Consider the following 13,045-nt stretch of genomic DNA (forward strand, 5'->3'; position numbering starts at 1 on the left):
CCATCTCTACTAAAAATAGAAAAGTTAGTTGGGTGTGGTGGTGCACGCCTATAGTCCCAGCTACTGGGGAGGCTGAGGCAGGAGGATTCCTTGAGCCCAGGAGTTGGAGGCTGCAGTGAGCTAAGATCGTGCCACTGCACTCCAGCCTGAGTGACAGAGCAAGACCCTCTCTCTAAAAAAATGAATAAATAGAAATAAATAAATGAAATGACAATATGTTAACCACTTACAACAAGGTCTCGAGCACGTGGCAGGTGATCATGTGTCAGCTATCCCGCTGTGATGTTTAAGTTTTCTTATAAAGAAAAAGACTTCTATCTTCCTCACAGATGTTAGAAAACAAATTACACTTAAATAAAATGTCTTGCCTGCAGGTTTGTTCCATAAAAATATTCTATAGAAAAATGTTTTTAAACTTCAAAAATATTCTATGCTTAATAGCTTTCCCCTTGACTAAATTCGTTGCCCCCAAGGGACAGGGACAGCACCAGGGCCAAGGGGAGATTTGGGGATATTGTGAGGGTCCCCCTGCACCCCATGTAACAGGAGACATGGTGTTTGCTGTGCAGATGCAGGTTCAAGACAAGCCTCCTGACGCCCGTCCCCACCAAACACTGCCCCCAAGTTTTGATTTTGTAGAAACTCCAGATTCCCAAGGAGGAACCTTATCTATGTTATTCTCTGCTATATCCTCAACCACTTGTATGCAGTAGGTGCTCAATAAATGTTTCCTGGGCCTGGTACACAGTAGGTGCTTAATAGATGCTTTCGTGTCTGGTCACTCAATAAATGTTTGGTGCATGCATGAACTCAAGCAGTGCCCCCGCCTCACCTCTTAGGGCCACTGCTCTCTTCTCTGTGATATACATCCGCTGCCACCCATACCCGGGACAGGAATGGGGCCCACTCACCGATGTACTCCTCCACTTGGACGTAGCCATCTCTGTTCTTGTCTAGGTCCTCCAGGGTTTCCTGGGAAGAAAGAGGCATTCAGACTGGGGGTGGCTCCCGAGGGAGGCTGGACCCCTGGGGTAAGGACGTGAGGTTCTTTGGGGAACTTAGCCCTGGGGCAGGCATTGGAGCAGTCTCAACGGGCGGTGTGTGGGAAATCTGATGGCTTTCTGGGGCACACATGATGTGGGCACTACCTGCATTTAGTGGGCGCGAGCCAGGGGCCCCAATGTCCAGCAAAGCACAGGATCCTTACACGCAAGGAGAGCTGTCCTGTGTCCCTGACAACGTTCTCGTGTCCTGGCAAACACATTCGAAGGGGTGAAACCTCTGGGCCCTAACCCTGCTTTAAGAACACACACGGTGCACTTTGTGGACCATTTTGACACGCACTCCACATGGCCCTCTTTGTTTTCTTTTTTTTTTTCCGAGACAGAGTCTCACTCTGTCACCTGGGCTAGAGTGCCGTGGTGTCAGCCTAGCTCACAGCAACCTCAAATTCCTGGGCTCAAGAGATCCTCCAGCCTCGGCCTCCCAGAGTGCTAGGATTACAGGATGAGCCACCACACCCGGCCATCCTTGTCTATAAAGCAAAGATGGCAGCCCACTGCCTTGCGGTTGCCATGACAATTAAATCGAAGTAACGGAGGTAAAGGAGTTAGAGGGGTGCCCAGCACACAGGACATGCTCAATCAGGGTTTGTGAAATAATGTCAACTCAGGAGAGAGAAGTGTTGTCACAACATTGTCTGCTATAAGCAAGGGATTTAGGGCCTTGTAGGGTGGGGAGTCCATGGGATTCGGGAGGCCCAGGTCACACTGTCCCTGGGCAACAAGATGACACCTTTCCCCTCTGGGTTTTAGTGTCCATCTCTGAACCAGGCCGAAAGCCCCACCTCAAAGGGCTGTTGCGAAGCTGAACGAATTGAGTACGTAAAATACCTAGAAATATCCAACATGACTGGAGGGGCACATCCCCGTTGACCCAACAATTCCACTCCAGAAGCTTTGTCCTGGAGCCACATGGACATGTGAGTGTAAGTGACGTGACGGACGTTCAAGGTTGTCCTGCGTGCTTGTAATGGCAGCAGACAGGAACCAGCCCCGCTGGCAGCGACAGAACTAGTTAATACTGCACAGTTATGTGAAAAGACGAGGAAGTTGCTCACAGCTCGTAGGGAGCAATCTCATAGATCTTTTCCTTTTTTTTTTTTTTTTAACATATCTTTCGGGCATTTAACACCAGTGTTACCTATTCGTGAAATACATATAATTAGATTTTTAAAATAATTTGTAAAAACTTAAGCATGGTAGAAGTAGAAAATCCTTCCACTAAAAGTGAACCCTAATACAAACTATGGATTTTGGGTGACAATGATGTGTCAGTGTAGGTTCCTCGGTCGTAACAAATGTCCCATCTAGGAGGCTGCACGTGTGAGGGGGGCCGGGGGCATGGCAGAGATCTCTGAACCTTCTGCTCAGTTTTGCTGTGAACCTAATACTGCTCTAAAAATAAAGTCTATTTTAAAAAAAGAAAGGAAGGAAAGAAGGAAGGAAGGAAGGAAGTAATCCTTCCCCTATAGAATACAGCAAGTTTTGGAAAAATTATAAAGGAATAACAATTAGATTAGGGGCTAGCCTGGAATGCAATATTTTAGTTAATATATTTTAGTTAAAATGCAACACTTTAGTTAAAGAGCTTAGCATATAATAAGCTCTTATAACAAACCAGCTAATATAAGCTGGGCACGGTGGTGCACCTGTAATCCCAGCACTTTGGGAGGCCAAGGCAGGGGGATCGCTTGAGGCCAGCAGTTGGAGACCAGCCTGAGCAACACAGGGTGAACCTGTATCTACAAAAAAAATGAAAAAATTAGCCAGGCATGGTGGACCGCATCTGTAGTCCCAGCTACTTGGCAGGCTGAGGCAAGAAATCACTTGAGCGCAGGAGTCGGAGGCTGCACTGAGCTATGATGACTGCACTCTAGCCTGGGTGACAGCGTGAGATCTTGTCTCAAAAAAAAAAATGGTGAGGGGCCAGCAGAAGAGGTCTCAGAGTGAACACTCCACATGTGGGAATGCGGTGTTTCTGGGGTTTAGCCAGGATTGGGGTTCCCTGAGGCAGTTCTGGGGATATGGTTGTCTGGGGGCAGGGGAGAGGCCTAGACCCCCAATGTGAGCACAGGGAGGGGGAGGCTTGACGAGGAGAGATTAGACACTGGGGGTCGGGAAGTGGGCATGGCAAACGTCACCCTCCACTGATCGGCATTTATGGCCTGGGTTCCCTAGGGAAGGTGCTGGAGAACCAGGTGGCCACCTGCCCCTGGCAAGTGCCGGGAGACTGGAACCAGGATGAGAAGCCTGGTCCCAGGACGGGTGTGGGAGGCGGGTTTCCCCCAGCCCGCACTCACGGCAATCACGATGTCCCGCATGTGGGCGAACTCCTCAGGGTGCAGGAAGGCCGTCAGCTCCTCCCGGGTGGCCATCGAGTCCCCGTCCTGGTCAGCCACCCGGAAACGCCGCTCGTCCCGAGCCAGCATCTTCTTGTAGGTCTCTGCATCCTCCACGTCGTGAAACTCTTCACCTGGGGAAGGGCAGATCTTAGTGAGACATGCTTTCACGGAGGGAGCGCCAGCAGGCTGAGAAAAAAGACAAAGGAAACCCCACTCGGGACCAGGAAGAGAAGACAGCCCCAGAATTAATAATAATTAACATATCAATAACTTACATAATCATATATACAATATAACATATATATAATTTATTGCATAGGTTTATATGTCATATTATATATATTAGCTAACTTGTATTTTTATTTATTTGCTGTATTCATTTATCTTTTGATAAATGTGTTCCCAGGATGGGCTTGAACTCCTGAGCTCAAGCGATCCTCCTGTCTCAGCCTCCCAAGCAGCTGGAACTACAGGCACAACACCATGCTGGGCTTATATTAGCTAATTTGTTGTAAGACTTTACTACATGCTAAGCTCTTTAACTACAACATTGCAATTAATCCTTTACTTGCACAAAAAGCAAGTAAAGTGGGTTCTTCCATTTATTCTACTTTCTGAATGAGAAAACTAATTCCCAGAGAGGGGAAGTAACTTGCCCAAGGGCATGCAGCCAGGAACAGTGGACTTGTAGTTGACCCATTTGGCCAACTGGAATGGCCCATTTGGGTGATTCAGATGCTTGGCAGAGAGGAGGGAAAGGGCATTTTCCTTGGTGGAAACAGCACGTGCAGAGTGTAGATAGAGGTTTGAGGAGTGTGGCGAGTTCGGAGAAACCACAGTAGATCCATTTGGGGCAGAAAATGTAGAAAAACAAAGCTGAGGAGCTGGGACTGTCTCCTGGGGGCCCAGGGGATCCCTGAGCAGGGGAGCGGCAGGGTCAGCTCTGGGTGCAGAAAGACCCCTCTGGAGCCAGGAGAGGGGAAGGCTGGAGGCTGCAGGAGGCAGGGAGAGGAGAGGAAGATGAGAACAAGAGCTGCGGGGGGCCTGGGGCTGGGGCCTGGGACAGAGAAGAGGAAACTGAGAGAGTGGGGACAGGGTAAATGGCTTTGGGGTTCTCAGGATGAGAGGCCACAGAGGTCAGGGGCCAGGACGACAGGGCATAGTAGGTGTCCCTGGTCAAGGATCTGAAGTTCCCTAGTCACGGAGTCATAGAGGCCATGGACCCCAGAAGGAAAAGCCAGAGAGAGGTCAAGGATTGGGGGTCTCAGAGTGATGGGTAGATCTACCTACAAGTGGGCAGATCTTGCTCAAGAGTCAGGGATTCTGGGTAGATGGGTTAAGGGCTGGGGTGGCTAGAAAGGATGGGTCACGGTGTGTGAGGGGAGCAGGGGTTGGGGTCTCGCCGCATACCGGGCGCGTAGTGGCCATAGGTGGCGTTGCGCAGCTCCTCCCAACCCACACGCCCGTCGCGGTCCGTGTCGTACGTGTCCCAGGCCGCGCTCACCGAGTCCCGTATGTGCCGCTGCTGCGTGTGCGCGATCCACGCGCGAAGCTCGGCCAGCGACACCCAGCCGTCGCCGTCCCCGGCGCGGTCCATGCGGTCCACGATCCGCCTGCGAGCCGGGGCGGGGCACATGTCACTGTCGGGCCCCGCCCACTCCGGGGGGGGTCTCCTCCCGGCCAGGCTCCGCCCTTCGCGCGGAGCCACGCCCCCAACATCAGGCTGAACGTGCGGGCCACGGTTGGGCCGCGGGCGAACTGGGGAGGGGCGCGTGTCAATTTCGGGACCGAGCCCCCCGCGGGACCCGCCCCACCAGCCCAGAGACCCCGCCAGAGGTGAGTCACGCGCTTCTCGAGACCCAGCGGGCTACAGCCGGCGCTGCGGTTCTCGAGCCACCGCGGCGGCGGGAGGGACCTCACAAGCCAGGGCCACGCCCTCCACCCCGGCCCCGCCCCTCGACCCTGCACGTGCTCCACCTCTCGCTGGACCGAGTTGGCTGGGGTGAGGGAGCGGGTGGTCGCATCGCGCCCCTGGCCTGCGGGACCCCGGTCCCGAGTCCGACTCTGTACCCAAACCGCCACGGCCATCCACGGCCGGACCTCCGGCCGTCTCGGGCCCGCCCTCAGGCCCCGCCCCTCCCCTGTCTGTCTCCGGGCCCTCCCTTAACCCCGCCCCGTGCCCCGCCCCCTTCCCTGGCCCCCGCGCGTAGATTTCGGGCTCCTCTCTACAGCCCCGCCCCGCGCTGCGTCCGGCCGCTCTCCCGGCCTGCTCGGGGCCGAACCAGGCACTGCCCAAGACCCATCACCCGCAACCCCTGGGCTCGGCCCTCCGTCTTCCCCTCCGTTCTGTCCCGCCGGTTCCTGTGTACCTCCTCGTCGCAAGTCAAGCCATTTAGGTGCCATCTCACGCCTCTTCTCTCGGGCCACGCCTGTCAGCTTCCCAGCCCCTCTGCTCTCCCCTGGTGACGCCCTGCTACGGTCCCGGTCCTCGCCCAACCGCTAATAGAGACCACATGGAGCCCTCCTCCCTGTCACCGTCCCTTGGTCCCCGTGGCCCAGTCCCCACGGTCGAATCCGAGACGGCAGAGCCCTCCTCAGCTCTGCGTGTGTCGCTGCCTCCCTCCCACCCCAGGCTGTCTGTGCCCGGGTCTGCCAGGGGGCCGGCTCTTGTCCCTGAGACTCACACACTGTCCTGAGGCTCCCGCTGTGGTTAAGAGCTTCCAGTCCACAGCCAGACATTCTAGATCCAACCCCTGCTGTCTCCTTGCTGGCTGTGGGCCTCAGTTACCCCTTAATCTCTCTATGCCTCAGTTACCCCTCTGTAAAATGGAGATAAATAATAGTACCTGCCCCAACAGGTGGTTGTGGGGATTAAATGAGTTGTCATGTAAAGCACTTAGCAAGCGCCTGGCACCATAGTTAGCACTAAGCTAAAAGTGCTAACCTAGCATTTCCCCTTCCCCACCCCTCCTTCCCCACCCCCATCCACGCACAATCTTCCAGCCAGCTGACCAGCCACCACCACTGCTGTCTCTGCCCTGATCTAGCCACCACCTTCTCTGGTGTCCCCCCTGGACTACTGCAGCCTCTTCTCTCTGGGCTCCTTGCTTACTCTCCTACAGTCTGTTCCCCACCCAACAGCCGGAGGGATTCTGTTAAAGCCCAAGTCAGCTCACGCCCTCCCGTCGCTCTCATCTCCCTCAGAGAAAAACTTAAATCTTCACTGTGACCCAAAAGTCTCTGCAAGATCTGACCTCTTTGCTCCCTCCCTGTTCCCACCGCCCAGTCTCTCCCCTTCCCTCTCTGGCTTTCAGCCACAGGGGCCTCACTGTTACCCAGACAGACCAGGCCCACTCCTGCCTCAGGGCCTTTGCACTGACTGTTCCGTCTGCCTGGAATGCTATTCCCCCAGATACCCACGTGGCTCAAATACCACCTTCCATCCAGGCCTCCTCAGACTTCCCTATTTAAAATTACACCCCTCACACACACAACAGCCTCTCCCCTCCACACTTCTCACTCCTTCGCCTTTTCTCTGATACATTTATTTCCATGTGATGCACTTTATACTTATGGATTTATTGTTGTTTCTGCCACTACAATTTAAGCTTCACAAGGACAGGGATTTTTTTTTTTTTTTTTTGAGACAGAGTCTCACTCTGTTGCCCTGGCTAGAGTGAGTGCCGTGGCGTTAGCCTAGCTCACAGCAACCTCAAACTCCTGGGCTCAAGTGATACTACTGCCCCAGCCTCCCGAGTAGCTGGGACTACAGGCATGCGCCACAATGCCCGGCTAATTTTTTCTATATATTTTTAGTTGGCCGATTAATTTCTTTCTAATTTTGGTAGAGGTGGGGTCTCGCTCTTGCTCAGGCTGGTTTCGAACTCCTGAGCTCAAACAATCCGCCCGCCTCGGCCTCCCAGAGAGCTAGGATTACAGGCATGAGCCACTGCGCCCGGCCAGGACAGGGATTTTTGTCTTGTTTGTTCACTGCTGTGATTTTAACACCTAGAGCAGTGCCTGGCACGTAGTAGGTGCTCAGTGAACATTTGTAGGATGAATGAGCATCAGTAGGATGCACAGAGCGGTTGCTTCCATTGGCCCCCTGACCTCAGGCCCACTCTGGCCCTGCCTGCACTGCACAGAGGGGGGACACACTTTCTCCAGATCATAGCAAGACCCCATTCAGCCCAGCTCACCCTCAAATTCCGGGTTCAGCCATTTTCCTGCCCTGGCTGGGCTCCTTACCTGCCAAATCTCATTTCCAGGGCGGGGAACTAAGGCTTGGGGAGGAGAGGTGTCTGGGACAAAGGAACAAAGAGTGACTTAGGGGCAGAATTTGAACAGAGTTTGCTGCCCGGAAAGGTCCTATCTTGAGGGCCTCAATTTTAACTTCATTTGTGTTTTTCCTGAGGAGAAGAGGTAGAACTTCAAGACAGAATCCTCACAAAGAACTGAAGTCCAGTCCACACCATTCCAGTCCCTTGGCTGTGCCCCCATCAATGCTCCCATCTCTCTCCAGAAACCCCCACCCCTAAACCCGCCCCACCCCCATCTCCTTCCTACCCAAGACGGGCCTGGCTTTCCTCTGGGCTGAGCTGGTCGAATTCCTTGGCCACGTCCCGTCCCAGGAAAGCCTCATGGTCGTACTGGAAGTCTCCGTGGGCGTCATCGTGAGGGGCCTCGCTCAGGGGCGCCGCCTGGTGCACCCTCCCCTGGCCATGAGGGCCGGCGTCCGGCGACGGCTTCCCCTGAGCCCCGTGCCTCAGCAGCAACAGAAACAGCAGAAGTGATGATCGCCACATCATCGGTTCCTGGGGAGTGACAAGGCCAAGGGTCAGAGGTCACAGGGATAGGGACAGAAACGAAACAGAGGGTGGATGTCTAGGGGGATTACCTGGGACAGGACAGAGAGATGGAAGCTGGCTGCAAACTTTTGGGCTCAAGAAGGGGCAGCAATGGGAAAAAAGACGGCCGGGCTGCTCAGAGGTAAAACCAGCTGTGGGGACTGAATCCTCTGAGAGAGTACCCGAGGGGTCCCAGATCCGCAAGGGGGGACTTCAGGGAGACATGGTGCACGTCTCATGCAAAGTGCAGGGCGTGGTGGTGGCCAAGCAAGAAATCGGGCAGGCTCCCCGGTGTCGCTCTCAGTTTAGGTCCTGGGGACCCTGGACCCCACCCGCCCCGAGCCGCCTTCCCTGGGCAGGGCCCCCTACCCGCTCCCTTTACCCGGTTATCCAGCTCGGCCTCCCTCTGCACACTCCACTCTGTGTTCTCCCAAATATGCCCAATTTGGCGGCTCTCAAGTCAGGCCCCGCCTTTGGCGGGCCAGAGCCCCGCCCTCCGACCAATAAGCGCTGCATGGGGCGGGGCCAACGAGCGCCAGGAGGGCAGCTGGCGCCCCTCGCCACGTCCACAAAGGAGAAAGCGCGGTGGGCCCCGGGAAAACCCGCTGGGCGATGCCAGAGTGACACGGCCGGGAAAAACTACACCTCCCGGCAGGCATCGGGGCGCCCTGCCGTCTACCTCCAGTTGCTCTAGCCCCAAAGCCTCACGGGAGATGTATTTTTCTCTTTCTCTTTGTCGGGATGGTGTAAGACAGAGGCGAATCAAGGGCCAGAAGAGGCATTCCCTTTCCTCAAAGAGGGAACAATTTTCTTCTGCACAAAGAAGGCTGGTCAGACACCAGCCAAGAATTCCTCAAGATGCCTGGCATGGTGAGTGTAGGCATTCAGTAAATATTTGTGAAATTCATGAATGAAAAATACATGACTTGATATATAAGATTGGCAGATTCCACCAAGGCCACATATTAGCCACAGGAGAGATCTGAAACCTAGGGTTTATATCATTCATTCCTCCCACCCATTCCCTTACCTCCCCGGCCTGAAAACTTGAAATAATGACAACACGACGATTTGGGCCCAAACTCATGTTATATTGTGGAGGTGGAAAAGAGCCGTATATATCAGGAGGGGGAACTGAGGCAAGACCACAGGAGAAGGGATCCAGAGGGAGACAACGGGGCCCAGGACTCCTTCTGGAGGCTCAGAGATGCCAGGATTCCAGAGGGTCTCACACTAAAGAGACCTGACTACGTTAGCTATTAGCAGCCAGAACGGGGGATGGTCAGGCAGTTGCTGGGAATGCACTTATGTCCTGAGAGTCGGCGTCCGGGAGCAGGCCAGGCGTGGACAGGAGGGCCCCGGCGTCATCCCCGCGGAGAGAGATCCAAGGAGCTGAGGAGAAAGAAAGGGGGAGGGCATAAGATTCTCTGAGGCCCCCTGGGCCCCTGACCGCCCCTCACCCCATTTCTGTGTGTGTGTGTCTCACGTGCATTCTCTCAGTCTCTATCTTACTCTCCATGGGTTTCTGTCCCCCTATTTCCCCCTTTCCCCCCACTCTCTGTCGCCCCTCTCTGGGCCTCTATTTCCCCATCCTCCCATGCTCGGTCCCACCCTCTCAAATCTCTGTCCTTCCTGGTCTGTGTCCCCCTCTCTGTGGGGTCTCTGTCCCTTTCTCTGAGCGCTCCCTCTTCCTGCCCCACACCTGGCAGCCCACTCCTCATCCTCCTCCACAGCAGCGCTCCTCCTGCAGCCGCTGCCACGAGCAGCAAGAAGCCGATGATGATTCCAACCACTGTCACTGAGGACTTGGCCGGTGACTCTGCAGCCAGAGAATGCCGTGAGACGTTGAGTAGACCCCTCCACCCCATCCAGTCAAGACAGGGCAAGGGGGGGTGTCCTGGTCCCTCCCAACCTTGAAGATCCCAGCACCAAGTGTGTGGGGGCGGGCATGGGCAGGGGAAAGGCCAGTTGGGCGATGCTCTGAGTCTGGGCAGAATATCCCCAGGTAGGATGTAAGAACCAGCCATAGCAAGAGAGGTCTCAGTCACACTGGTAATGGACCTGTGGCAGCAGGGCAGGTGGTGGTCCAACTTGGGAAGGAGGGGCAGGCACAGAGCAGTAGAAGGTCAGTCTCACGGAGGACTGGCAGTAGCAAGGCAGCAGATGGTCAGTCTTGGTGAGGATTGGCAGTAGCAGACAATGAATGGTCAGACTCCATGATGACCAGCAGCAGCAAGATGGAAGATGCTCAGACTTAGGGAGGACAAGCCATCAGGCTTTGGAAGAATTGGCAGTCCCGAGCAGGGAACAAGGCAGCCAGACTCAAAGAGGACCAGCAGCAGCAGCAGCAGCAGCAGGGAGGAAGTTCAGACTCAGAAAGGACTGCTGTAGCAGTGGGACGGAGGCAATCAGAAACAGGGAGGATTGTCACTCAGCGGGACCTCACCCAGCTCCACAGTGAGGGGCTGTGCCAGCCCTGCATGCTGCACAAGGCAGCGGTAGTGATGCTCGTCGCCACTTTTGACTATTAGTGATGACCAGGCGTGGAAGGAGCCGTCACCATTGGGGCCAGAGTCACCCACTCCAGAGCCAGCTGCGAGCCCATTCCGTAGGAATCGAAATTGCAGCTCCGGGGGGTAGAAGGAGAAGGCACTGCAGGTGAGCTTAGAAAAGCCAGGGCTGCTGGGTTGGGCCTTCAGGCGCATGGAGGGTGGCTCTGCAGAACACAGGCAGACAGGCCTAAGCCCCAAGCCCATGACACCCAGGGGCAGGCCCAGTGCAGGGCTGGATAGAGACAAAAAGAGGCCTCCATTCCTTGTGCTCTGCACCGTGCTGAGCCTGCAGAATATACAGTAAAGGGGGTAGGACCTTCCCAGGGTGACAGAGACCCAACCCACCCATCCTGAGGGTATCCCCCTCAAGACTCCACCTCTCATCCATTCCTTCTTGCAAAAGACACGCACAGAGCATCTGTCACATGCCAAACACTGTTCTAGACACTGGGGACATAGCAGTGAACATAATAGACAAAAGGTGCTGTCCTCGTGGAGCCTGGGGAGACAGACAAATATTTGTGTGCAAACAGATGAAGGAGAAATAGACTGTGAAAGTGTTGTGATGAAGGGACATGCGACATACCCTACAAACATTAAAAATATAGTAAGAGGATATTATAAAAAATTTCATGCCAACACATTTGAAAATTTAAATGAACTGGAAACATTTCTGAGAAATACACCTTCCAAAACTGACACGAGAAGAAACAAAACACTCGAGTAGTCCTATCACTATTTAAAAATGAAAAAAGAAAAAAATAACTAAAGAAGAAATAATTCTACTTTCATACAAACTCAGGGAGTAAGAAAAGAGGAGACACGTTCCCAACACATTTTATGAGGCCAGCATAATCCTGATAACACAACTTCACAGGGACACTACAAGAAAGAGAATTTAAGGCCAATATCTGTCACAAAAATAGAGCTAAAATCTTTTAACATAATATTAGCAGATAGAATCAAGTAATTTATATAAAGGATAATATATCATGATCAAGTGAAGTTTATCGCAGGAATTCAAGGTTGGTTTAATATTGAAAAAATCAGTCAATGTAATTCACCACATTAACAGAATAAAGGGAAAGAAGCAAATGGTCATTTGATAAAATTTAACACCATTCATGAAAAAACAAACACCTCTTAGCAAACTAGGAGTTGAGGAGAACTTCCTTAATTTGACAATGGGCAACAAAAACCTATAGCTAACATCATACTTAATGGTACAATTTTAAATGTTTTTCCCATGAATTTGAGAATACAAGATGTTCATTATCACCATGTCTATTCAACTGGAATTGTACTGGAAATCCCAGTCAGTGTAGTAAGATAAGAAAAATAAATAAAAGGTTTTAAAAGTAGAAAAGATAATAAATAAAACATGTCAAAGATGACATGATCCAAAAGAATTTATAACAATTTATTAGAAATAAAGTGAATTCAACAAAGTTTCTGGATTTGAGGTGAATACATAAAAATCAATAGTATTTGTATAAACTAGCTACAAACAATTGGAAAATAAAATTGTAAACAAATACCATTTATAGAAGCATCAAAAAATGTCTAATACTCAGAATAAATCTAAGCAAAGAGATGTAAAACCTCTACCCTGAACTACAAAATGTTACTGAGAGAAATTAAAGGGCACCTAAATAAGGAAAGGGATGTACTGTGTTCATGGATTAGAAGACTTAATATTGTTAAGATGTCAATTCTCAGCTGGGCACCACGGCACATGCCTGTAATTCCAGCTACTTGGGAGGATCACTTGAAGCAAGGAGTTCAAGACCACCCTGGACAACATAGTGAGACCCCCGTCTCTAAAAAAGTAAAAATAAAAAAATAAAATGCGTATAGAAATGCAAATGACCTGGAATAACCAAGGTGAGAAAGCTGGAAAAGTTAACTCCTAGATATCAGAACTTTCTATAAAGCTACATTAACTAAGAGAGTCAGTTACTGGCACAAGGTCAGTCCAATAAATTGGTAGAACAGAAGAAAGAGTCTAGGCTGAACACGGTGACTTACACCTGTAATCCTTGCACTCTGGGAGGCCTAGGTGGGAGGATTGCTTGAGGTCAGGAGTTAGAGATCAGCCTGAGCAAGAGCAAGACTCTGTCTCTACCAAAAACAGAAATAATTAGCCGGGCGTGGTGGCACCTGCCTGTAGTCCCAGCTACTTGGAAGGCTGAGGCAGGAGGATCGCTTGAGCCCAGGAGTTTGAGGCTGCAGTGAGCTATGAT

The 13,045-nt window shown here is 52.3% G+C and overlaps 2 protein-coding genes across 3 annotated transcripts in view; both read right to left on the reverse strand.

Annotated features, from left to right (window-relative positions):
• RCN3 (reticulocalbin 3, EF-hand calcium binding domain) overlaps positions 1-8,215 on the reverse strand; it is a 9,693-nt gene extending 1,478 nt beyond the window's left edge. Inside the window, exons 1-5 of the mRNA XM_012643037.1 lie at positions 7,970-8,215; positions 4,814-5,016; positions 3,362-3,534; positions 912-972; positions 868-872 (exon numbers count right to left, since the gene is read on the reverse strand). Coding sequence (XP_012498491.1) covers positions 868-872; positions 912-972; positions 3,362-3,534; positions 4,814-5,016; positions 7,970-8,211 — 684 coding nt within the window. The 5' untranslated portion in view covers positions 8,212-8,215. The remainder of the gene's footprint in view (positions 1-867; positions 873-911; positions 973-3,361; positions 3,535-4,813; positions 5,017-7,969) is intronic.
• Positions 8,216-9,320: 1,105 nt separating this feature from the next.
• Positions 9,321-13,045, reverse strand: part of FCGRT (Fc fragment of IgG, receptor, transporter, alpha) — a 25,239-nt gene continuing 21,514 nt past the window's right edge. For both annotated transcript variants that reach the window (XM_012643039.1, XM_012643038.1), the window contains 3 exons: positions 10,697-10,966; positions 9,953-10,069; positions 9,321-9,642 (listed from right to left, as the gene is read on the reverse strand). In XM_012643039.1, coding sequence (XP_012498493.1) covers positions 9,533-9,642; positions 9,953-10,069; positions 10,697-10,966 — 497 coding nt within the window. In that variant the 3' untranslated portion in view covers positions 9,321-9,532. The remainder of the gene's footprint in view (positions 9,643-9,952; positions 10,070-10,696; positions 10,967-13,045) is intronic.

This window comes from Propithecus coquereli, unplaced genomic scaffold (genome assembly GCF_000956105.1).
Source record: "Propithecus coquereli isolate 6110/MARCELLA unplaced genomic scaffold, Pcoq_1.0 Scaffold193, whole genome shotgun sequence".
Taxonomy (NCBI): domain Eukaryota; kingdom Metazoa; phylum Chordata; class Mammalia; order Primates; family Indriidae; genus Propithecus; species Propithecus coquereli.